Source organism: Vanessa atalanta, chromosome 6, assembly GCF_905147765.1.
Source record: "Vanessa atalanta chromosome 6, ilVanAtal1.2, whole genome shotgun sequence".
In the NCBI taxonomy this organism is placed as follows: domain Eukaryota; kingdom Metazoa; phylum Arthropoda; class Insecta; order Lepidoptera; family Nymphalidae; genus Vanessa; species Vanessa atalanta.
Genome location: NC_061876.1, coordinates 10,005,001 through 10,027,212, shown reverse-complemented (window position 1 = coordinate 10,027,212; position 22,212 = coordinate 10,005,001). Strand labels below are relative to the sequence as shown.

At 31.4% G+C, this 22,212-nt stretch overlaps 6 protein-coding genes across 6 annotated transcripts in view; 3 read left to right on the top strand and 3 right to left on the bottom strand.

The window, feature by feature from the left end:
* The first annotated feature begins 241 nt into the window (after positions 1 to 241).
* On the top strand, positions 242 to 1,867 carry LOC125064909. The gene is made up of 4 exons (XM_047672218.1): positions 242 to 530; positions 626 to 724; positions 807 to 943; positions 1,195 to 1,867. Exons 1-4 carry the CDS (start codon positions 476 to 478, stop codon positions 1,714 to 1,716), a joined length of 813 nt encoding a protein of 270 aa, XP_047528174.1. The 5' UTR covers positions 242 to 475; the 3' UTR covers positions 1,717 to 1,867.
* LOC125064908 (protein ALP1-like) lies at positions 1,867 to 3,208 on the bottom strand. The gene is made up of 2 exons (XM_047672217.1): positions 2,807 to 3,208; positions 1,867 to 2,673 (listed from the first exon to the last, which is right to left on the bottom strand). The coding sequence occupies exons 1-2, from the start codon at positions 3,081 to 3,083 to the stop codon at positions 1,868 to 1,870; spliced, it is 1,083 nt and encodes a 360-aa protein (XP_047528173.1). The 5' UTR covers positions 3,084 to 3,208; the 3' UTR covers position 1,867.
* A 1,267-nt stretch (positions 3,209 to 4,475) lies between these two features.
* Positions 4,476 to 6,226, top strand: LOC125064784. Its single transcript, XM_047672009.1, has 4 exons — positions 4,476 to 4,664; positions 4,732 to 4,812; positions 4,913 to 5,049; positions 5,314 to 6,226. The coding sequence occupies exons 1-4, from the start codon at positions 4,607 to 4,609 to the stop codon at positions 5,869 to 5,871; spliced, it is 834 nt and encodes a 277-aa protein (XP_047527965.1). The 5' UTR covers positions 4,476 to 4,606; the 3' UTR covers positions 5,872 to 6,226.
* Positions 6,227 to 6,868: 642 nt separating this feature from the next.
* On the top strand, positions 6,869 to 9,919 carry LOC125064526 (transcription factor E2F5-like). The gene is made up of 7 exons (XM_047671623.1): positions 6,869 to 7,079; positions 7,184 to 7,293; positions 7,376 to 7,477; positions 7,598 to 7,769; positions 8,103 to 8,186; positions 8,550 to 8,625; positions 9,633 to 9,919. Exons 1-7 carry the CDS (start codon positions 6,969 to 6,971, stop codon positions 9,731 to 9,733), a joined length of 756 nt encoding a protein of 251 aa, XP_047527579.1. The 5' UTR covers positions 6,869 to 6,968; the 3' UTR covers positions 9,734 to 9,919.
* Positions 9,786 to 13,325, bottom strand: LOC125064525 (WD repeat-containing protein 46). Its single transcript, XM_047671622.1, has 11 exons — positions 13,189 to 13,325; positions 12,995 to 13,111; positions 12,685 to 12,914; positions 12,331 to 12,582; positions 12,027 to 12,177; positions 11,515 to 11,750; positions 11,219 to 11,383; positions 10,919 to 11,058; positions 10,459 to 10,649; positions 10,252 to 10,350; positions 9,786 to 10,047 (listed from the first exon to the last, which is right to left on the bottom strand). The coding sequence occupies exons 1-11, from the start codon at positions 13,204 to 13,206 to the stop codon at positions 9,925 to 9,927; spliced, it is 1,722 nt and encodes a 573-aa protein (XP_047527578.1). The 5' UTR covers positions 13,207 to 13,325; the 3' UTR covers positions 9,786 to 9,924.
* An 837-nt stretch (positions 13,326 to 14,162) lies between these two features.
* Positions 14,163 to 22,212, bottom strand: part of LOC125064738 (myelin transcription factor 1-like) — a 25,249-nt gene continuing 17,199 nt past the window's right edge. Inside the window, exons 8-16 of the mRNA XM_047671931.1 lie at positions 22,065 to 22,212; positions 21,800 to 21,963; positions 21,608 to 21,705; positions 20,526 to 20,739; positions 17,269 to 17,478; positions 16,828 to 16,890; positions 16,285 to 16,574; positions 16,026 to 16,186; positions 14,163 to 15,732 (exon numbers count right to left, since the gene is read on the bottom strand). The exon at positions 22,065 to 22,212 is cut by the window's right edge and continues 60 nt beyond it. Of these exons, the coding sequence (XP_047527887.1) occupies positions 15,421 to 15,732; positions 16,026 to 16,186; positions 16,285 to 16,574; positions 16,828 to 16,890; positions 17,269 to 17,478; positions 20,526 to 20,739; positions 21,608 to 21,705; positions 21,800 to 21,963; positions 22,065 to 22,212 (1,660 nt within the window). The 3' untranslated portion in view covers positions 14,163 to 15,420. The remainder of the gene's footprint in view (positions 15,733 to 16,025; positions 16,187 to 16,284; positions 16,575 to 16,827; positions 16,891 to 17,268; positions 17,479 to 20,525; positions 20,740 to 21,607; positions 21,706 to 21,799; positions 21,964 to 22,064) is intronic.

Below are 22,212 nucleotides of genomic sequence, written 5' to 3'. Positions count from 1 at the left end.
TAATAAGTGTGATGTGATAACTTATAAAGTGTGGTGCATTCAAATAAATATTATGAAACTATTCTTGTAATTTTTACTATAATGATATTATATTTGCATTTGCATCAATTATTTCCTAGTCCTAAAAATCAATTATTTCTATGAACATGAACCCTTACATCACAACACCACACTAATCCAGGTTTCTACTTTATGGTATTGATTATTGACAATTGAGATTTGACAATGACATAATATTGTTTTTGTCAAAACACAAAATCATAACATATGTATGTTATTTTAATTCTATTTGGGTTTTCAAGTTGGAAAAATCAAACGAACCTTTAATAATGGAAATCGGACACTAAAACAATGTCTTTGTGAATTGTAAATAAATAGTGTCTGTTGTTTTACATTTTTAATATGCAAGAACTGTTGATAGAGAGTAAAATCTCCGTAATTTTAATACATATATGATTGAAGATAATTATAAAAAATGGATGAAAATATAGACAACAATGTAGCCGTTTTGGCTATTTTAGATAATCAATGTAAGTGACTATTGTATCACATTATAATAATAATTGCATGTTGTGTTTGGATCATTTGATGAAATGTATTATTTGAACTTTGTTTTTTTCTTTAGCTTCACCATACAAACAAAATATCAGTTTGACCAGCTATAATCTCAATGGTCATCAAGTCAATCAAGAGGAAATAGAAACAAATGAAACCAGTAAACAAAGTATGTAACCATTGATTTATATTAATATTGATAAAAATATTAAATAAAAACATCTCCATAAAATATTAATTGTTCATTTTAGATATTATTTGGACAAAGAATGCCACACTAATGCTTTTAAATTTATATGAAACTAAACTGAATATGTTGGATAATCCTAAAAAGAAATCAAAGATGTGGACTTCAATGGCAGAAGAACTAAAATCTTTCCACATAGAGGTTTGTATATTAATTTAAAATTTCATTAGGCAATCATGCTAGTATCTCTGCTATATTATGCACTACAAACAGTCTTTCCTAATTAGTATATTTATAATATAACTACACTAAATAACTTAAATGTATTTTAATTTTATTTCCATAGTAGATTACTTGTCAGAATGATAACATATTTTTTTCTTAATCCATATTGAATATTGTCTATTACTCAAGGTCAAAGTTGATTATTTATCTTTACTCATAATTTTTAGGTGACACCAGATCAGGTGAGATGGAAAATTAATGCACTTACAAAAAAATACAAAGATTGTATTGATAATGGTCAAGGATCTATGGCATTCAAATATTTTAATGAAATGCATCAAATTCTTGGAAGATACAGTGAAGACAATGGAACATACAGACTAGCATCCGGTGTTATGCAAGGTCAAGAAAGTGACAAAGATCACAGAGTTATAAATAGGAAGATGTCTTTTAAAAACTCAACACCTTTTAGGAAACTTCGAGCAGAAAGACGAGCCAAAGTAGAACTAGATAAACAATGGATAGAATATATAAGGCGGCAAGAGGAACAAAAGCTAATAAGAGATGAAAGGTATGAAAGAAGTTTAAGATTAAAAGAAGAGGAACTTCAATTAAAAAAAAAAGAATTAGAAATTAAACAGTCAATAGCTTTAAGAAAATTACAATTGAAAGAAAAGAAACAAGAGGAATACTTGAAAATTGAAAGAGAAAAATGTGCATTGTTACGAAAATTATTAGCAGACCAATGATTCATTTAAATAAAAATACAAGTTTATATGTGCTATATGAATTAATGTACAGTGCTTATTATAATGCATAGTTTATTTTGGCTGGGCCAAATATAGATTTAAATAATTACAATTAAGTCATATTAGTTAATTATATCAATTTCTTTGTGCTCTATTCATTATCTTCTAAATGATCATTTTCTTTAAGGCAATAATTATGTAATATACAAGCAGCTACAATTGTATCTGTAATGAAGGCTATATTTCTATAAACTGTAAATAGTTTTACTCTTCTAAATCTATTCTTTAAGGTGGTGAAAGTTTTATCACTCAATTTTCTAGTAGCAGCATGAAGTGAATTAAACTCCCTTTGTTCAATTGTTAATCTTTTGTTTTCTCTAAATGGAGGTACCAACCATGGCAAAGATGGGTATCCAGAGTGCCCGACTAGAAATGTATTATGAGGAAAAAGTGCATTCCTGTTTTGAGTAGCTGTATGATATAAAGGAGACTTCTTTAAAACTCTTGTACAGTTTGATGAACCTGGTTCTCCACAGTAAATATTTGTAAAGCATAAATTAGAATCAATTGTAACTTGCAAAATGATTGAAAAATATCCTTTTGGATTACAATACTCTCTTGCATTTTTTGGTTTCTCAATTCTTATATGGGTACAGTCAATTACTCCTAACATGTTTGATATACCCGTTTTTCCTTGAAAATTATCACATATTGTTCTGATTTCATTATAGTCTTGTGGCCATTTTATAGCCTCATTTAATTTTGTTAAAACCCATGCCACAACCCTTCTTATTACTCGAAACGTTGAAGATATTGATATATCAAATCTTGATGCTATAGGAGTAAGGGGCTCCGTGTTGGCTATGAAAGACAAAAATATATAAAAACATAGTTTAGGTTCCAAAGGTTTTAATCCAAATTTATGTTGTGCTATAAATCCTGATTTCTCCAAATCATCTGTAATAAATTACTGTGTTTTTAAATAAAATCAAGGTAAATAGTTGTAATAAGTGAAAATGTAAATAAAATGCTATATTTTGTTCAATCGAAATTTAATTCAATTTACCTCTATAGTATAATTTTTATTTACCAATAAGACGATAAGCTGTTTTTCTTGATATCCTCAAACGATTTTTAAATTCAGTATCTGTCCAAGAATCTACTATATGCAAGTAGTCATCAACGCGATTTCTTCTTAACCTGACTAAATATTGCATAAGTGGAAAAAATAATCTGTCTTCTTCATCTTCATCTTCCGAAAATTCTGATCCCACGCCGCATATATCACTCCAGCTACTAGAATCACTATCATTACTGCTATCAGGCAAGGTTTCACTCAGAAATAGTATAAGCTTTTTATTAGCCATTCCTTAGAAGGTTATTAAGTTACCACTTATGGCCTAATAAATTATTTGTATCCATTGAAATAACTTGTAACTTTGTAAATAATAAAATATTTTAATTGGTAAATATAAATATTTTTATATTCCATCTGACATTTTGCACTGTGTTACCAATATATCTAACTAATAAAATGTTGGGGACATTTTATCGTAATTTATATTGCGATTGATTTTTATTTATAACTTTAATAATTGAATTATTCAATTATTAATTATTCCCTTGATTCAATAACTATGTTATGTTAATTTGATACAGAGTTAAATTTGTTATGAAGATAGTATGCGATCTATATTAGTCCTTCAAATGAAGGGATACATGAAAAATTGTTTAACCTAAATAAAGCCAAGTCCTGTTTTTGTTTTTTATAATTAATTGGAAATTAATTGACATCCAAAAAGCTCGGTGTGCTTAGCAAGGCAAAACGGTACTTCATCGCATAAAACTATACAATGCGCGAATTCGGCCTGACATTCAGTACTGCTCTCACCTCTGGACGGGAGCTTCCTAGTGACAGCTTCTTCCATTTGGCCGTATTCAAAGCAGAGTGGCTTTATCATGCCCTTTCCGAATTATTTGATCGTTAGCTTTGCGTAGAGATGTTGGATCTTTGCTGATGCTGGATGGACTCTGCATCTTCTAACGTATTTTTTACGGGGAATACTCCAAGGCATTGTTTGGATGAATGCCGCCCCCGTATTTACCTTCGGACATCGCGTCAGAATTCCAAGTTTCATCCACACCATCTAAATGTCCGAAAATTCAAAATTGAAAAAATTGCGATTTTTTAAGTCATTTTCAGCCTCGCACAACTACTTTGTGGAACCAACTATCGCTTTCAGTTTTTCCGAACCGATACGATTCGGGAACCTTCAAAAAAAATAACGTACATTTTTCCTAAAAGTCGGCAACACACCTGCAAACACCCTTGTGTTGCAGATGTCCACAGGCGGTGGTAGCCACTAGTCATAATAAAATAGATACAGTATCTTTATTGAGTTATCTTTGAAGATATTTCTAATCAGACATAAGTCCATCCGATGCACAGAACATAATATGTCGATATGTCTTATTCTTATGCCTATACAGTCGTAAAAGTGTACCTATTATATTTGAGGTATACAATAAGAATAATGTACATACTTAAATACATCTAATACTTATTTTAATTAAAATATAATAAATTTATCAGAAGTTACTGTCCATAAAATATATTTAATGGAAAACCTTAAGTAATGTAGACGTTTCTGATTTTTTTTAGAAATATACTTTAATTTTATTTTTTACCATATAATTCTATAAAGTATTTACAAAATTTTGGTAATTTGGTTAGTAAAAGCTGGCAGCCCTCGTCTAAATTTCAACACTTAGAAGTTAGAACTTGAACACCTGTGTTTGTATTTATCATGTTCGTTGGACAGTATTTATTTTTATTTATTGAAATTATTTGATAGTGTTTAAATGTTGATGTTCGGACGTTCTACAGTTAATGAAAAATATTAAAATGAATGAAAGCGATTCATATGTAAATAACATCTTACAAGACGGTAAGATTTATCTAAAAATAAAGTATTAAAAATTAACAATATTCTAACATAATCTGGCTTTTTACAGTTGATCAAATTTCCACGGATACAATATGTATTACGGCTATGAACTGCAATCACGAAAAATCTGATAACGTGGAGAAAGCAAGTATGTTGGGCATCTAGTGATTGTGATTTATCTTTATTATTTTTTTATTTTCATAGTCTATATCGACATTTCTTTACGTTTATTATTAATTTTATTTTAGGCGCAGTCTGGACATACAGTGCTACTTTAAAACTACTTAAATTATATGAAAATAAGTTGGAAATGTTGGAAACACCCAAAAAGAAAACCAGAATTTGGAATGCCATATCTGAAAGTTTAAAAGATTACAACATTGAGGTACTATGAAACTAAGAACTAAAGTTAAAATTTTGTAGATATATTGCATGTTTAAGCAACTTCTAAGAAGTTGTTTGATGCCATATATTTTACCATCAAACAGCAATACTTAGTGTTGTTGTATTTTTATATTTACATTTCACAAAGTCAGCATTATATTTTTGTTAGTTATTGTAATTACATTGGCTTACTCACACAACTGAAAAAATATAATTTCTGTATTTTTTTAAATGAAACTGGGTCTATAAAAATAATATGTTCTAGATGACTTCAGATCAAGTAAGATGGAAGATAAATGCGCTAACAAAGAAATATAAGCAATGTGTTGATACAGGCCATCATATGAAATTTAAATATTTTAAGGAAATGGATAGTATTTATGCACAATATAATGTGGATTGTGACACATTTACCATTGGGGATATTATACATAAAAAAAAAGATGGTAAGCAACCATACATAAAAGACTCATCAATAAAAATCAATGTAGAAAGTAAAGCAATGATTGAACTTAGAAAAATACGACTGGCAAATAGGATCGAATCTGAGAGGTCCCAAAGTAAAATTAATTTGGAGAAGCAATGGCTTGAATACTTAAAACGACAGGAACAGAATAAGTTACTGCAAGATGCTTTATTTGAACGGAACTTAAAGATAAAAGAAGAAGATTTACAATTACGTAGGCAAGAAATAGAAATGAAAGAATCTATAGAGATGAGAAAGTTACAATTAAAAGAACAAGAACAAGATGGTTTGTTATTAATAGAAAGAGAAAAATGTGAAATGCTTAAACAAATCTTTGCAGATAGAATTATATCATAAAATATTATTTCATGATACCTATGGGAAACTGTTTATTAATTACATTAAAACTATTATTATTGTGTCAATAATATTGAGTTTATAAAAATTATATTAGAAAATATTTCTCTTAGTTTTGTGTAGATAAGGAGAGGTGTCTCTTAAAGGTCTTCACAAAAAAGTTTCTACTAAAATGTTTGAAATAAAGGTTCCATATATTGTTGGCCTCCCTCATGCATTACTTATTTTTGGGGTATTACCCGAAATTAGTGCATTTCTTTAAATTAAATTTTAAGCTATAATATATTAATTAAATATCCAGCAGAGCCACCTCAATTTCATACATTTTAAGGTCCTCTTTTTACTCAAAAAGATACTCCTCCTAATTATACATTTCAGAGTTCCTTAATTATCAATTACCTATCCTATCCTATACTAGTATGTATGAGTTACAAGCACTAACACGTACGCGCAAAGTATATACAATCACTGCGTATGTGTACAATAGTCAATATTGAGTTGGAATAAATACAATAGTCGCGATCTGAGTTTGCCGGTCACAAATTTGTGACCGGCAAACTTAGATCTGACTTATAAATTTGAAATAGCAATGTATTTACTGGTAAATTATGGTCCAGATACGAATACGCATATTATTGTAGGATTTAATTTATTAAGGAATAATCGGTTATTATAATTTGCTAACGCATTTTGCAGATAATATGGTTATTTGAAGTACTAATATCATTCATCAACATCATTTAATTACAATATAAAATATAGTAATATTATGCTTACAGTATATAATGAAACAAAAAACAAATAATTTCATCATAAATATTTATTAAATTAGTTTTACTTATATATTTTATAAATATTTGGTTTTTATTTAATTATTTGATAAAAACGCAACGTTTACTTATTATTTTGTATTTATTTTTGTTAAAACTTGAGATATTGGTATATCAATTTTATGAATCTATTGTCAATGTCATTTAATTATCTGTGATGTACAAAAACAGTGCGTACCAACTTTATATCCCGCCGCAACGCAAAATTATATATAAAAGTGGAAATATCACAATCAAAATAAATGAGAGAGGCGTTAAATTAAAATTATGGCGGAGTTATACGGTTATAAAAGGTATGAAAAATCATTAGGATTACTCACAACCCGTTTTGTCTCGCTATTACAAAAAGCAAATAATGGAGTTTTGGATTTAAAAATCGTAAGTACTTACTACTTTTTGTTAAAATTGATTGCTGTCAGTTTGCGCTCGAAAATAAAGTATTTGAATAATATGTTTTTTTTTTGCGTAATATTTCATTTCAGGCTACTGATTTATTAGCAGTACGTCAAAAGAGAAGGATATACGACATAACAAACGTATTAGAAGGCATAGGTTTAATTGAAAAACGAAGTAAAAATAGTATACAGTGGAAGTGAGTGGAAATATTTGTTTATTTACTTTGTGTGTATATATTTCTCAGTAAAGTTTTTGCAAATATTAAATATATTTAACAGGGGTGCTGGTCCAGATGGTAATACAACAGAAGTTGGCAAGAAAGTTAATGTGTTAAGAAAACAAATAAATCTTTTGGAGCAGCATGAAGAATTGTTAGATAAGTATGTCTAATTTATTTTTATTATATGTCTTTATAATTTTAGTACATAGTGAAAAATAATTATAATGAAAACTTAATTCATACTATTTTAATAACAAATCTAACAGGATGTTTTTTTTAGGCAAATGCATTGGATAGAACAAAGTATTAAAAATGTGTTAGATGATCCAGACAATGAAGCTATGACCTATGTGACTGAAAATGACATTAAAAAATGTTTTGATGATAATCAAATTTTTGTTTTGGAAGCACCGCTAGGTGCAGATTTATCAGTGGGACGTATTCCTCATAAAGTAAGTAAAGTATTTTATGGGGCTTATATGATTTTTACAAATTTTACCACAATATGACAGTAGCTACTGACTTTGCATGGGTAAAATGGGTCTACTTAATACATCTACCATGTGCTTACAATTCATTCAGTGCTCGTCAATGAAATATAATATTGTATTTAAACCTAAAATTACAAATCCCATTCAAGCATGATATTAGTGAAATGTGTAGAAACACAGTTTTTAACGTCAATGTATTAATCATTAATCCATCAATCATCAATTTCAATGTATAATACCTTGTTATTGTCAACATAGTACGGCTATATATAGATTATTATTTTCGTTTTGCAGGAAAAAGAACAAAAGTTCTTCCTACATGTGAAATCAAGTGAGGCTGTAGGAGTTATATTATTGTGTGATGTAGACAAAGAAGAGGTAAGAATATGGCTCGCAACTTTATGTTCCCCTAGGGATACTTTTAACTAATCAAGAATGAATTGAAAGAAGACAATATCGAGATCTGTTAGGAACATATTTGTCATTAAGAAAGTAGACATGATAAATGGTGTTTGTGTATCTTAATCTTGTGGTTAACGGTACCTCTCCAGTAGAAGCGAGACTTCTTTGAATAGTTATGTCATAACTTATATATGTCATATCATATAAAGATAATGCTACAGTGTGACTAGCATTGCATATTAATGAATAGTATTGATTATAATGCAATAAGATTTTCAGGGCTGTAATTTTTAAAAAAGATTGACTTTTGATACAACTTCATGATACATATTGTTACAGATGTTAGATGAAGATAGTATGGATGTAGAAGTTGAGAAATACACAGACCAAGGAGAGAGTATATTGCAAGATTGTAGTAAGTTTACTTTATATATTTAAAAACCTTCAACCTCAGATGTCCAAAGAGATGACTTGCGAGTCATTTAGAGGATAAGTTTTTTTTTTTAAGTTTCTTTTGTAGCTGTAATGAAACTTATGTTTCTATGAGCACTTTTCCTACATCATGAATGACTACATTTTAAGCAATCATCTGTTTGGAATTATTAATATTTTACTATGAAGATTCGAAAAACTCAGTGGCTACCCTTTTTAAGTGATTTCAAGAAAGACAATAAATAACAAAAATAGAAAAGAACGAAAAACTGAACCTTGTGGAACACCCATTCTAATCACAGATCCATAAGACTTTTATTCCATACTACTGTATACTTGTTGCATTCTTTGATTACAGTATTAATCAAATAAAAATGAATCCTATTTATCTGATTTATCTTGTATTCCATTTTTTTGTGTATATTTTAATAACTTCAGCTTTAAATGATGTAGGGAACTACATCATTTAAAGCTGTTCGTGATTCACACAATATTCCTATCGTAGTTTACTTTTTTCAATGTATCATATGTATATTGTAAGAAAAACAAGCACTTCTTAGAAATATATCTATGATGTGGTATTCCAGCATTCATTGACACGCAATTTCTAGTACAACTAAATTGATATGTTTGAGTAGATGCACCACAATACTCTATAGGTATAATGTTAAGATGTTTAAAACATTTTTAATATCCATTTTAATCCAATTGTAACTTGTTCAAATGAAAATTGAACGGTACAGTTGGAAAATTATTCATTCAACAACATCTAATTTACACGATTTGAAGTTAACTTCAGATGTGTTTAGATGATCTCATACTCTCTCTCAATTGACAGAAGCAACAATAAAGCTATCTCTTCTAGAATGTGGGATTGAAATTATTATAAGCTTAAGGATTAATATTTTATAAATGCATTCATATTTTTAATATTATATTATTAATAGAATAATGTGTACATATTACTTATAAGCTTGAATTTTGTTTCAGATTATCTTTTGAGATTAAGCCCGCCAGTAACAAAGCAAGACTTCTCTTTTTCTTTACATGGTACAGAAGGCTTATGTGACTTATTTGATATTCCATGTTAGACATATCAATTTTTTTCTTTATTTGACATTTTATTGAAAGATTGAAAGACAATTTTACATTACTTTATATGATCATGTATTAAATGAAATCTTAAGTTGAGACTGTATATAAATCATGTAAATAACAATCAAAGTTTATACAGTGTAACAAAAGTTTATTATAAAATAAAAAGTTTTTCTATTGAAGTTATTTATTTCTTAAGTTTTGGTTGAGGTACAAATCTATCAAGTACTCCAAATGATCGTTTTGGTCCATTGTCTTTTTGTTGCGTGTCAAGGATTTTGTTAGCTTCTATGGATTGGTTGATGAATTCCTGCAAAAACGGAAATAAAAATTTAGACATTTCAGTAAAAAAAAAATATTCCTTCCTTCACCATAGACAAAAGTATTGAGCATATTTTTTTAACATAAATTCTTCTAGGGTCTTACATCAAACCAAATCATTATGATAATAATCATATGACCTTTCCATTAGTCGAATAATATAAAAATTGTTAATAAGTATTTTAAATTTTACCTTCCTAGCCACTTCCTTTATAATTTTCTTTCTAGCAATATTTGTTTTGCCTTTTTTCTTTTTTCTCGGTGTGAAATCAACCTTTTTAGGTTTCAAATACTGAAAATTCAGGAATTTTATATTATAGAAATTTTAAAATTATTATTAAGATATCTAAAATTAGCATATTTAATAACTTAATGTTATAAACATAAATAAGATGCTTACCAATAGACTCTTTCTTGTTTCTATTTTATCTTTCAAAGATGGCACATCAATTTCCATAACCTCATATGGATTAAGAGTGATAAGTTCTGCAGGTATCTTTTCAAGGAGTGCTTTAATCTCAGCCTCTTTTCGTTGTTTTTTAGTTTGAAATGGATTGCTTTCCAGTGCATCAAAGTTAGGTTCGCCGCTGCCTATAAATAACAATGTTTTTAAAGGCTTACATAAATTATAAACTACAATACAATAATATAACAAAGATATTATGAAGATAAAAATAGTCTAATATTTTTCGTTGTTATTAAGTGAAGTTAATAGATATATATTATTTATTTATTTATTAAGGACCATCAGCAGTCACTTACACATGTTATACATAAAAACATGTTTATACTAAATATAAAGTGAGAGATTAACTACTAACTACTATTATAGATTCATTATTCGGAATGAAAATATTTACCTGGAACAATAACACTTGTAAAACCATTGCTAGTACCGATTCCTAATATGTCTTCATAGGGGCAGAATTTAAAGTTTTTAATAGTTTTTCCCATTTTGTGTCTTAGATATGGTTTTTCTGCAGTTTGTGAACAACAGTTACTGGAAATACAAGGCATCATAAACAAACTTATATTAAAAAAAAAGAAATTACTATACAAACGTAATAAAAAAATAAATATCAAAATTTATCTGTTCTGTTTAATATAGTTATTTGATAATTATCTATAATTTATAAAAAGTGGGTGTATATAAAAAATACCTATAAACTTCAACCACATTTCCGAGGCCCACAGCTAACATGTCTTTTTGAGAAAATTCTAAATGGTTTGGAGCACTCCGTAATTTATAATGCTGTATTGGTCCATCAAGGTTTCGAATATCCCATATTTTCATACTTCTATCAACCCCTGATGTTGCCATGTACCTTAAATTTAGCAATAACGTATATCTATAAGTATAGGCTGGTCTAGTATACTATATTTAATTAATTCAAAAATTTCTTATTTGTAAACATAATTTTCAAAAAAATACTTCGAAAAATTTAAATTGACATACATGCCATTATTATCTACAGCAATCGCTGTCAATGGTGTTTTATGACATAATATTTTCGCTAATGGTTTTTTAACATTTGGAGACCACAATGAGACCACTCCCTTGGAATTTCCTAAACACAGAGTAGCATTATACGGGTTTTGTGTCATAACTGGTGTCCTTCCCATATTATTGTTGTAGTGACCGACAATTTCTCCTATTGAAATATCAAGCCATGTCATGAATCCAAATTCATTCTGTAACAATTAATGATACATGAATATTTAATTTAAAAAACAAAACAAATTGACTACTAATAAACTATTTGGCATGTAAAGACCAGCCACCAGATTTTAAAAAGTACTGTTTTCTAATTTAAATTAAAGTTAATTTAATGCAAAATAGTGAAGCAAATAATTAATGAGGATATTTATTTCATAAATTCATTCAGAAATGTTTTTCAGAAATTAAATATAATGCAAATAAACAATAATATATAAATAATAAATAAACAAGTTATCAAAATTACATACAACGGCAGCAAGTAAGAAATGGTATGGCAAAAACTCCATTTTTAATATTTTGTCCATTCTTTTGATACAGTGTATCTCAATTCCAGTATTGTCATAAATATACAACCACTCTTTTTGAGCAGCTGCTATCATAGTTTCAACATGTAACCAGCTAAAAGAAAATAAAAAGAATTGTATAAAAAAATATTGTAGTGAAACATGAAAGTTTTCAATTATCTCAATTTCCACGAGTATTAAATATATAGTGATTAATAATGAAAATTGTAATGTTAAATAGTTTATAACTAAAGAAATACATGTTTACCTCACATCATGTATTGATTCCATAACATTTATCTCAAAGTGTAGTTTTTTAGTAACCCAGTCAAAAGCAGCTAAATGGCCTTTATTGCTTCCCAATAGCAAGTGTCTCCCATTACGTGAGTACTTCGCTTGATATGGTCCAAAATCTAAATTTAGCTCAAAGGATTTTGTGGCTGCAGTGATATCGACATTGTCAACTATTACTTGTTGGGTAATTCCTGTAGTTCTATTATCTTCATCAACTTCTAAGAAACTGACAAAATGATATTTTGTTTGAAAAAAATTATGCATTAAATATTTTATTAATGTTTTCCAGAGGTTACAATTTTGTACAATAATTATATTAAATCCTTACCCCTGGTCTTCTGTTAAGAGTATATCTGCTCTTGCAGCTTGTTCCTGAGCATATTTGAGTTTGTTTTCTTTCTTTTTCAATTTCAATGCATGCAGAGGATGTCTTACACCTTTTCCTTCAAAACCCTCGCCTCTTGAATGATGTTGTAACTTTTCAGGGTTAATGGGAGCCTTACCAGCAAATTTCTTTTCTTTTATAATATTTTCTTCGTTTTTAATATTCTTATGTTTCTAAAATAGAGGTTAGGCGTATAAGACTTTTAAAACTAAAATAATTTAACATCAACATTTAACTATAATATCAATACTACCTTATATTTTTGGATTTTTAATAACCTGCCAGTTGGTTTAATTTTATAAACTTTTACATCTTGACTTGTTTCTTTTGTTACTTCATCTTTATTATCTTCAGTATTGAAATAGCGAACCTTAAAAAATAATTTTCGATTGAATTATGAAGTAACAGTCATATGTACTATATATTGAACAATTATTGGTAACATACCATTTTTTTATCCCTCATTTTTATAAATTTAAATACGTTATTCACAATTCATTTACAAATCTGAATTATACATGCAAAATGCACAGCGCACATGCTTAACAACACCGCATGACAATATGTCAGTTTTGACAATGACAGATGGCAATTGACAATTGAAAGAGGCGACATACTTATGACATTGACGCTTGATAATTGCTACAGATTAAATTGTGCTGTCTAGTGTCTATGATTACATTTACATATTAATAGTGTAAATGTCGAACGTGCTATCTCATAATAATTAACTTATAATACTACACTTTACAATATATACTATACAATATTTAAAAGCATAATTAAAATATAGCTGTAGTCTCAGTCGTCAAACAGCTAATGTTTGGCTACAGTTTTCGGGGTCCATGGTTGTACTTTAAAGTTGGGCTTATTTGAACCCGATTTAATAATAGCCAAAATAATTTAGCAACAAACAGGTGTCAAAATAAAATGATGTAATTGAATATAAAAAATAAATTTATATAGGAAAGTCCGGCTTACATATTATAAATACTTATTGTACTTTGTTAATCAATTTGAGTTAAGCGCAGTGAAAGTCGTACGTATAAGTTGTACATGCCACATATACATACATACATGTCACTTTTATTATTACGGAACCTCTTTATCGGTACATTTTAATTACGCCTTGAAGTTAATGCGTAAGCATAACGAATCGTTACTTGAATAAAGTTTCCTAGTACTAAATTGTTCTAAATTTAATATTTATTATTTATATACTCACTTAAAGCCTTTGTATAATCTTCCTTTGATTTGTTTACAAAAAGCGACCAGTAGCCGGATTCCAACTTAAAAGTACCTAAATGCTAAGTCAAATGCTCGAACTACAAATTGGAATCTATTTCCAAGCTTGGGCAATGTCGAGGAAGCATTGCCGTATTTTGAAATAAAAATATAAGCGGGTATTTCAGTATTTATTTTTATTCTCTTTAACAACACATACTCAATATTTTACAGAAACGTATATGACAATCAGAGTAGTAACATAGTAATAGGTTTAATATTTAAATGCGAATATAATTATTGATCTGTGTACCAATGTGATTTAAAGAGAAATTGTCGATGAATTTATAAAATATTTAACAAAACATCCTGCGTTGCTTATCTACAGTTAAAACAATAATTGCACTGAGTGAAGCGCTACAAATAATATATTGCAAAATAACGCTAACCCGTCTCGATTTGAGCTATCACATCCTTAAAGGTAACAATAAATAAGTAACACGTAACATAATCACAGCGAGTGAACATTGGCTAACAAAGAAATTATTAATTTACACCTAATTTGGTTATCAATTAATGACTGAATTATTTAACTTACTTGATCTAATGAGATCGTTTTATTTCCTAATATAAATAAGAACGTCATTAAGACGTGGCAACTATGTATTCACAATTTATTTACAAACTGACTAGAGTCTTCTAAATGTTTATTAATTTTCGTTTCATCATTTCTATACCAATAATAGTCTTAATATGTCAGCGATCAGGTGCTCCTGCGGAAGCGTTTGGCACATTCCCAGTATGAACATAAACATAGAGTTATATTCTTATTTTCTATATATTACGTTTCTTTGCTTGACAAAGTGATTTTATTTATTCTATACACCGTCCACTTCGACAGTAGCCTGGCAATTCTAACATAATATCTAATTAATGAAATACGTACATATTTACACTTTGCATCCCGGTCGGTGAATTGGTGGGGCTAAAATAGCTTACATGCGATTGTATAAACTTCACCTAACATAAAACTTATATTAAGCATATACGAGTAACAGTGTTTAAAATTCATTTTAATTTAAATTTAAGTCCATCTTAAACATTAATAATCGAATTTTTCGAGTGTTAACGTGATGTCTTAAAGAAGTCACACATCGTATACAACGGTTTATAAAATAGACATCATTATCTAAATAGACCACATAATGTCCGTAGGACCTTTTCACGTTTTCGACACTGTACACAGCTATATTAATCATTCACTGCATTCGATTTGACATAAACGTCGACAGTCTTAAAAGATACACCTTTGGTAAATAGCTCTAATATTAGAAAGTTTTCATCGTACACAACGGAAGTAAACCGCCTGTTAAAATTCTAATTAAGCTCCGCCGATGGCAATCGTAATAGCTAACAATATCAATGTCGCTCTTCGTCGGCGGCGCTGGGTGAGCCTTAAATAGGCGTCGGAAGAACTGTGAAGTCCTGAAGTGCATTTTTCACTGTTTCGTAAATTGGTCGGTTTTCGTCGGGACAATAGCCGTCGGGCGAGCAGAGTGTCTGAAGTTTGGTCAAATATGAGTCGAAGTTATCGTGGGCGGGCTTGACACCCGGGACGGGTGGAGGGGGCGCACCGGGCGCGGGAGCCGTGCTTGCCGTTCCACCTCCCGGGATTTTCACGTGTTCCAATAACGTTATCACGTTGTTGCGGAGACTCTCGTAGTATTCATTAATGTTGCTGGTCCGTTGCATTATCATCTGACTGTCCTGTAAAGATGGTCATAGTTTAATCCTTTATTCTACGTATCCTGCTTCGTTACAAAACATTCGGGATACTGGCTCATCTTTGGAGTGGCTACCGTATCATAGAAAGTAAGCAGTACTCACAAACTCATGTGATGTTAGTAGCACTCAAAGTTGGATGTTTGGAGCCATGACTGTACCATCTACGTTATCAGACAAAGATATGATAAATTTTGGTTTCTTAAAAACTTTGAATTGAACCAATGAGAGTTTAAAGAAAAGAAATGTTTTTTACGGTTCATTTAATTTCTACTTACTCTTTCGCCCTGGCTGAGATGCGATTCCATAGCATTAATATCTGACTTTAGACGAATCATTTGTGACTCTACTTTTGCGTTTTCACGTTGCAATTCAGTTATCTCTTGTTCTAGCGTCATGAGATCCTCTCCTCCGCCTGTTTGCATGTTAATATCCATACCTGTAACAAAAACATAAAGAAAATTAATAAATTTATTTAATCTATCCCGAGTAATAATATCGTAATAAAACGTATTTTCAAATACAAAATACACCAACCTGAATAGGGTTTCGGATAAAGCGGCGTGATGTCATCTGGATATTTCGGTTTCTTTGGTTGCGGTGTTGGCGTGGTAGCTCCGGCAACCGGACAGCCGGACAATGAACGGTGAGTTAGAAAGGACCCGTTTATATGTCCAGATCCGTCACACCCGGGCGTTGGGCAATTTACGCCGTCGAATTTTATTGCGGACGCTGCCGCCGCCACAGCTGCTTTGTGCTGTTCCACGCTTCCTCCACTCTCTAGTACTCGCATTTTGTTCCGATTTGCAATTGGGCACCCAGAAGCGCTATGGAAAATGTTAAATGGAATTCTTTACATGCGTAATTATACACTTTAATTTCCTCTACTAATTTAAATTACATTCCAAAATGTTTTAAGTCAATAGTTTAATTACATATATCGTGATTGACTGAATATTTTTCAACAAATAATCTTTTTTAAGTCTACACTATAAATGCCTAAAACGTATAGAGTATAATTGGTTTCACTGTGTGTTAGATGTTTGATTTCAAAGCTTTCTACTTTTCTTCTATTCTTACCTTCTGTGCGATAAGAATTTCCCTGTAGCATGTCCAGATCCGTCACAGCCCGGTATAGGGCATCTAAGCAGCGTGCAAATACCAACAAACTTATTGTAAAGACGTTACCAAAAATCTTTGGGTTATTTATGATTTAAAAAGATCGGGTGTTTAAAAAAGTTTATCTAGGTATGAATTAGATTTATTTGAATATTTAACTTTCAAAGTCATGTTTTAAAATTTGACCATTGTTGACCATCGTTCGTTACGTAACGAGTTTCACGATTGCTATCATATTATCAGATCAGAAATGGCGCAAACTCAAATTGTATATACTATTGGCTATAATTCCATGGCGATAGACTATAAATAAGGCTAATCGTTTTCGAAAATATGTCTAAAGTAACACATAAAGAAATATATATTATCGTCAGGCACATCAAATTAGTTTTCTCGTCTCACCTAAGGGGCTCGGAATCCTGTCCGTCTCTTGGCTTGCTTTTTGGCTTGTTAGCTCTGGGACAACCGGAGAGCGACCGGTGTGATGAATAGTTGCCGGTCACGTGACCGGAGCCGTCGCAGCCGGGAGTGGGACATTTCAGTTCTTGGGAGTGCGGTTGGAGCTGCGAACGGTCGGCGCGCGGACACCCCGACAGGCTGCACATATACAAACTGCTTACAATGGCGTGCCGTTGTAACGTATGGCAACTTACTATAACATACATCTCAATGTAATGTCTTGATAATGTAGTGCATAAAACATATTACAATGATTCATAGTGAACTGTCAATAGACCGTTTACACTGTTTCGCTTAGACTGATCTACAGTTGAAGTGTTAGTTGAATTGGTTGTACTAGTTCATTAGCATTACTTATGACATTCATAACTTTATTTTAAAATTCAAAAATAATAATAATAAAACTTGCTTTAAATTCTTTGTTTTCTTCTACATATATAAACTGTTAAATAACATCAAGGTAATTATAACACAAAAGAGGTTAGAGCATGCGATCGTTTGCAAACTGAAATTTTGTTTTAATTCGTAAACATCATAGTATTTTTTAAATATATTCACATTTAGATAGACGAAAATTTAATATATTAAGTAAATTGCAATGTCATGGTTTTTACGAGTAGAATTTATACTTTTGGTTTGTAAATTAAATGTGCGCCGGACTTTATAATGTATTACAATTACATATGAAAGATTTTCCCAGCATTATTTTATTCTTCAGGTTTTCCTCAATGCGATAAACATATTAGAGTCACTTGTTTATATTAAAAAAAAAAAAAGTTTAATATTTATCGAATTTAATTCCGCTTAAGAGAATGTGAATGCATAACCACTTTACAGTGATAAAAATAATCGGAAGTGTGAAACATCTGTGAAGTTTTATGAGCGAACTTGCATCTGTATACTGTATACTATAATTAGCGTTACGTTTATGCGCTTTAATCCCGTCTTTATATTTTACACATGAGCATACATTATTTTTATGTAACTTACAAATATATTATAATAACTAACAATTCATAAATTATTGGTAAAATAAAACACGTCGGTTGATAACGTTCGTACATCAAATCAGCTTCTGCCATGCGGTTAGTTTACAGCGAAACCTCGAGCACAGTCAATTGACTACGGAAATGCGCAAAGTGGGAACAGAGCACAAATTGTCACACTCATATTGCGGTTGGCGTATATTGCATTGCACTAGTATTGCATTGAACTGCTTATATTGCGTTTCTGTTTTATAGGTGCGCTTATATCGCCGCTTGCCTGCGGTGTGTTGCGAAGTTGCCTGAAATGTGACCGGACCCATCGCAGCACTCCACGGGACACTGGATTAGCTCTCTCGACTCCCGTATCCGGTAACACGACTTTCCGTAAAAGTCGTCGCGGTGATAACTATTGCAAATAAATAATACTATAATTAAGCAATAGATAGCACAATTTCATTCGTTTAATAATAGTCGTCACCTACGATCGGTGTACATTTATATTTGGCATTTTTTTTATAAATGCTTGTCTAATTATAATAGAAACCCGCCTACGCTACGGCATTTTCTTGTTTATAATTTAGTTGTATATAAGAGCGATGTCATTAAGTCGTTAACCTACTGTTAAACGGTAGCAAAAAAATATCGTAAACGAAATGCCTTTTACACGGTCACTGTTTACGTAAACGTTGTAAATGTTTACAAATGTATTATTGCACGCGTATTACAACTATTGGAAAATATAAAAATATATTATTATAATTAGTTAAAAGTTTATTGAAATTGTTTATATCCGGTATCTCACCTGTTTCGTCGCATAGTTGATTTTGTGGTACGTTTGTTGTATCTTATCTCTATTTATGTAGAGCGCCGTCCGACGCACGGCGTGCGCGCGCGCTGCCGCCGGTATATTTAGACTGAACCATCGAGTGTGACTTCGCTATGAGAGATACGTTCGAAATCTCACACTATGAAACAATTGTGTGATATTGTAATGCTCATGCGTTTGTATATGAAATATAAACTGTACTACATTTATTTTTATGATATTAGTACAATAATTAATTTAAAAAATAAAATTTGTATTCATACTTTTTATTTAAATCGTTCTTTAAATTTATATACCATTATTCTTGGTTTTTATGCGAATAATTTAAATTATGAACATAAAATAGAGTTAATTTATTCCACTCTTGGTAGAATATAGTGGCAACACTACGTAGTGGACACTATACTATGCTTTAATAGTAACTTCAACCCGTTTAAAAATTGAAATATCCTATTATATTTATTTAATTTGTGTTTTTCCTAATAATATATTTATAAATAAGGATAAATAACTCAATATTATATCAGCTTTAATTTAATATGACTCGTTATACATATTTTAAAGTTTTATTAAGTACCTACCTACTATAAACGTGAAAAAATATTATAATAACTTTTTTGTCGGGGTTCAAATGGTCAAAGATTAAATCATGACCATGAATCGATTGAATATATTCTGTATATTCATATAATATGTACGAGTTTATTACGTAATTTAATTAATCTTTTTTGTGTTCATTATTTCTTTTTATTTTAAAGAATGTATTGTGTCGAAAAGTAACTATTTTAAAACTGTGTTAATGAACTACGTCGATAAGAGTAGATTTTTTTTAATGTAATATCTTTTTGAATTTTTAACTTCGGTTTACTGATAACAATATAGAATCGCGTATATTTAAGAATATTCTTATTCGTAATTAATTATATATTTATTTATTTTTAAATGTTTTACTAAGATATAAGTTGATTGATTTGAAAAAAAAGATAGCAGTATAACCCGCCGGCATGATCTGTTTTCAATTTCCCAAGAACTTATTTTCACATCAGCATTTGTCGGGGTTGGAGGGGAAAGGGTCGCCGAACACAGCCGACCGTGGAGAGGAAGGATGCACTAAATATGGAAGAAAACTCCACATAATATATATAATTTTCAAAGTCGATTCTACAAGAGGCGGGACGGTGAGTGAGTGACAGGCAGGGCTAGTGGTAGGTTCGCTGCATTTATAACGGTACCTGCGACACTATAGTTAATTTGATCCCATTTACCTTTGTTTTTCTTTTGTTAGCTGCAGTATCTGGTGGAGTGGCGAGCGACTTGTAGTAATTTCTAAGATTAAACCAGATAGCTCCACCTAAGTACTGATATCACAGTTCTGATATAATATTCACCTGCTATCCTTCGGCTTGTCATGAGGTGTGTGGGGCGGTGGCATGTAGCAGGGCGGAGAGTACGGTGGCGCGTGCGGTGGGTACGCGGGCGGAGGTGGATACGCGCCGCACTGGTACTGGTAGCCACCGTAGCCGGCGGCGGCAGCTGCTGCAGCGTAATCCGGCTGAGCGAGGCCGTAACCAGCTACAGGGTGAGGACTCACACCGCCGTAACCTAATAAACAAGGTAGATATATGTTGGTTTGTGTTGATATTCGATGTTAGGTATCAAGAAGAGGATAATTTATAATTAACAATTGTTTCTTAAAAATCTTGACTCCCTCGTCCAATTTAAGCGTCAGCGGATCAATTTTGAAATCGTAGGCTAACTATTACAGCAGGTAAACATTATAGATAACGATTGTGAGCGAATAAAACAGGTTCATATTTTACTCCGTCACTTTCATAATAAGGTTATCCACCACAACCAGACTTAATATATCGAGCGTAGAACCATTAATTTTTACGTGCGATCTGTAATTCCTTGTACCAGGCTGCTACTGAGAATTCCTAGACAGAAACTCCCAAGAACTTATAGGCTCAAACATGGATCCACAACATTGACAGCCTTATAAGCTACTCACTAAAGAGAGTTATTAGCCATAGTGTAATAGTGCAATTAAAGATTTGAGATAAGAAACTTGAACCTAACCATTGTTTATCTAAAAACAAAATGAATTGCGTAAATTCATAAAATATTAATAAAACCAGGCGTAATCTGTAAAAGTGCCAAGTATACATTTTAATTAACGCGAATGTACGAGACATTCCACGCGAACACACGTAACCGCACCAAGGTCATCAACACGCCTGCCGAGCAGAATTAGCAATGTACTCGGAGCGAGTGTGTGGCGTGCAATACTTGCGGGAGTTATTAGCGTGGTAGCTTTTAATTTGTATCGCATGTTTTGTGGCTCTCGTGGGGTATGCCTACATTGCTCTATACTTGTTGTTATTCGGCAGTCGTTCTAGTTTTTAGGAAGCACCAGTTATTCACACGCTTAACAAAAAATGTTATTCCTTTTAATAATAAACTAACTTACCCGCAGTATCTCGGTGGTATGCTTCAAGGTATGGATGGCTTCCTCCACTGTCTGGTGTTGATTCTCGGCTGTATGAGACGCTACCGGGAAAACTTCGACTGTTTAAAATAAAAAAAAAATGATTAGGAAAAAGAATTAAGTGAGTTAATTTCCTACATAAACTTTTTAATTATACGTCATAAATTGCCTCACCTATGTGGTAAACGGGACACACTAAGGTCGAGAGTCTGGCCTTGTGGACTGGGAACTTGGGGACTGGCTGTAAGCTGAGGCGAAGCGCCCGGCTGCGGGCTGCCTCGGGCTCCGCCCCCACCTCCACCACCGGCACTCGTGTACACCGGTGATGCATATGGACCCTGTTGCATAAATGGGCGTCATCATACAATGTTATTTACGAAAAAAGCAAGGCTCATTTTAATTAATGTGTTTGGAGCAAGACACTGCAACTAATTCTCACCTGTGGACTACCACTAGACGTGGAAAGATCTATAGCTGGACGTGGATCACGAGGATCTCTAGGCGTGGGACTGCGTGGTCGCTGCGCCTGTGCAGCGGCTATCTTCACCGAGAGATTGATCGCGGAGAAACCGGGGGGTACGCCTGGA

Excerpts from the sequence above, each read along its gene's own strand:
- LOC125064784 (XM_047672009.1), top strand. The coding sequence starts at position 4,607 with ATGAAAAATATTAAAATGAATGAAAGCGATTCATATGTAAATAACATC. Across the intron at positions 4,665-4,731 it reads AAATAACATCTTACAAGACG|TTGATCAAATTTCCACGGAT; the intron begins GTAAGATTTATC and ends GGCTTTTTACAG. Across the intron at positions 4,813-4,912 it reads TGATAACGTGGAGAAAGCAA|GCGCAGTCTGGACATACAGT; the intron begins GTATGTTGGGCA and ends ATTTTATTTTAG.
- LOC125064909 (XM_047672218.1), top strand. The coding sequence starts at position 476 with ATGGATGAAAATATAGACAACAATGTAGCCGTTTTGGCTATTTTAGAT. Across the intron at positions 725-806 it reads AAATGAAACCAGTAAACAAA|ATATTATTTGGACAAAGAAT; the intron begins GTATGTAACCAT and ends TGTTCATTTTAG. Across the intron at positions 944-1,194 it reads TAAAATCTTTCCACATAGAG|GTGACACCAGATCAGGTGAG; the intron begins GTTTGTATATTA and ends CATAATTTTTAG.
- LOC125064525 (XM_047671622.1), bottom strand. Across the intron at positions 11,384-11,514 it reads GCTGTAGATAATAATGGCAT|GTACATGGCAACATCAGGGG; the intron begins GTATGTCAATTT and ends GCTAAATTTAAG. Across the intron at positions 11,059-11,218 it reads AATGTGGTTGAAGTTTATAG|TAACTGTTGTTCACAAACTG; the intron begins GTATTTTTTATA and ends TTGTATTTCCAG.
- LOC125064526 (XM_047671623.1), top strand. The coding sequence starts at position 6,969 with ATGGCGGAGTTATACGGTTATAAAAGGTATGAAAAATCATTAGGATTA. Across the intron at positions 7,478-7,597 it reads CATGAAGAATTGTTAGATAA|GCAAATGCATTGGATAGAAC; the intron begins GTATGTCTAATT and ends TGTTTTTTTTAG. Across the intron at positions 8,626-9,632 it reads GAGTATATTGCAAGATTGTA|ATTATCTTTTGAGATTAAGC; the intron begins GTAAGTTTACTT and ends ATTTTGTTTCAG.
- LOC125064908 (XM_047672217.1), bottom strand. The coding sequence starts at position 3,083 with ATGGCTAATAAAAAGCTTATACTATTTCTGAGTGAAACCTTGCCTGAT. Across the intron at positions 2,674-2,806 it reads AACAGCTTATCGTCTTATTG|ATGATTTGGAGAAATCAGGA; the intron begins GTAAATAAAAAT and ends AATTTATTACAG.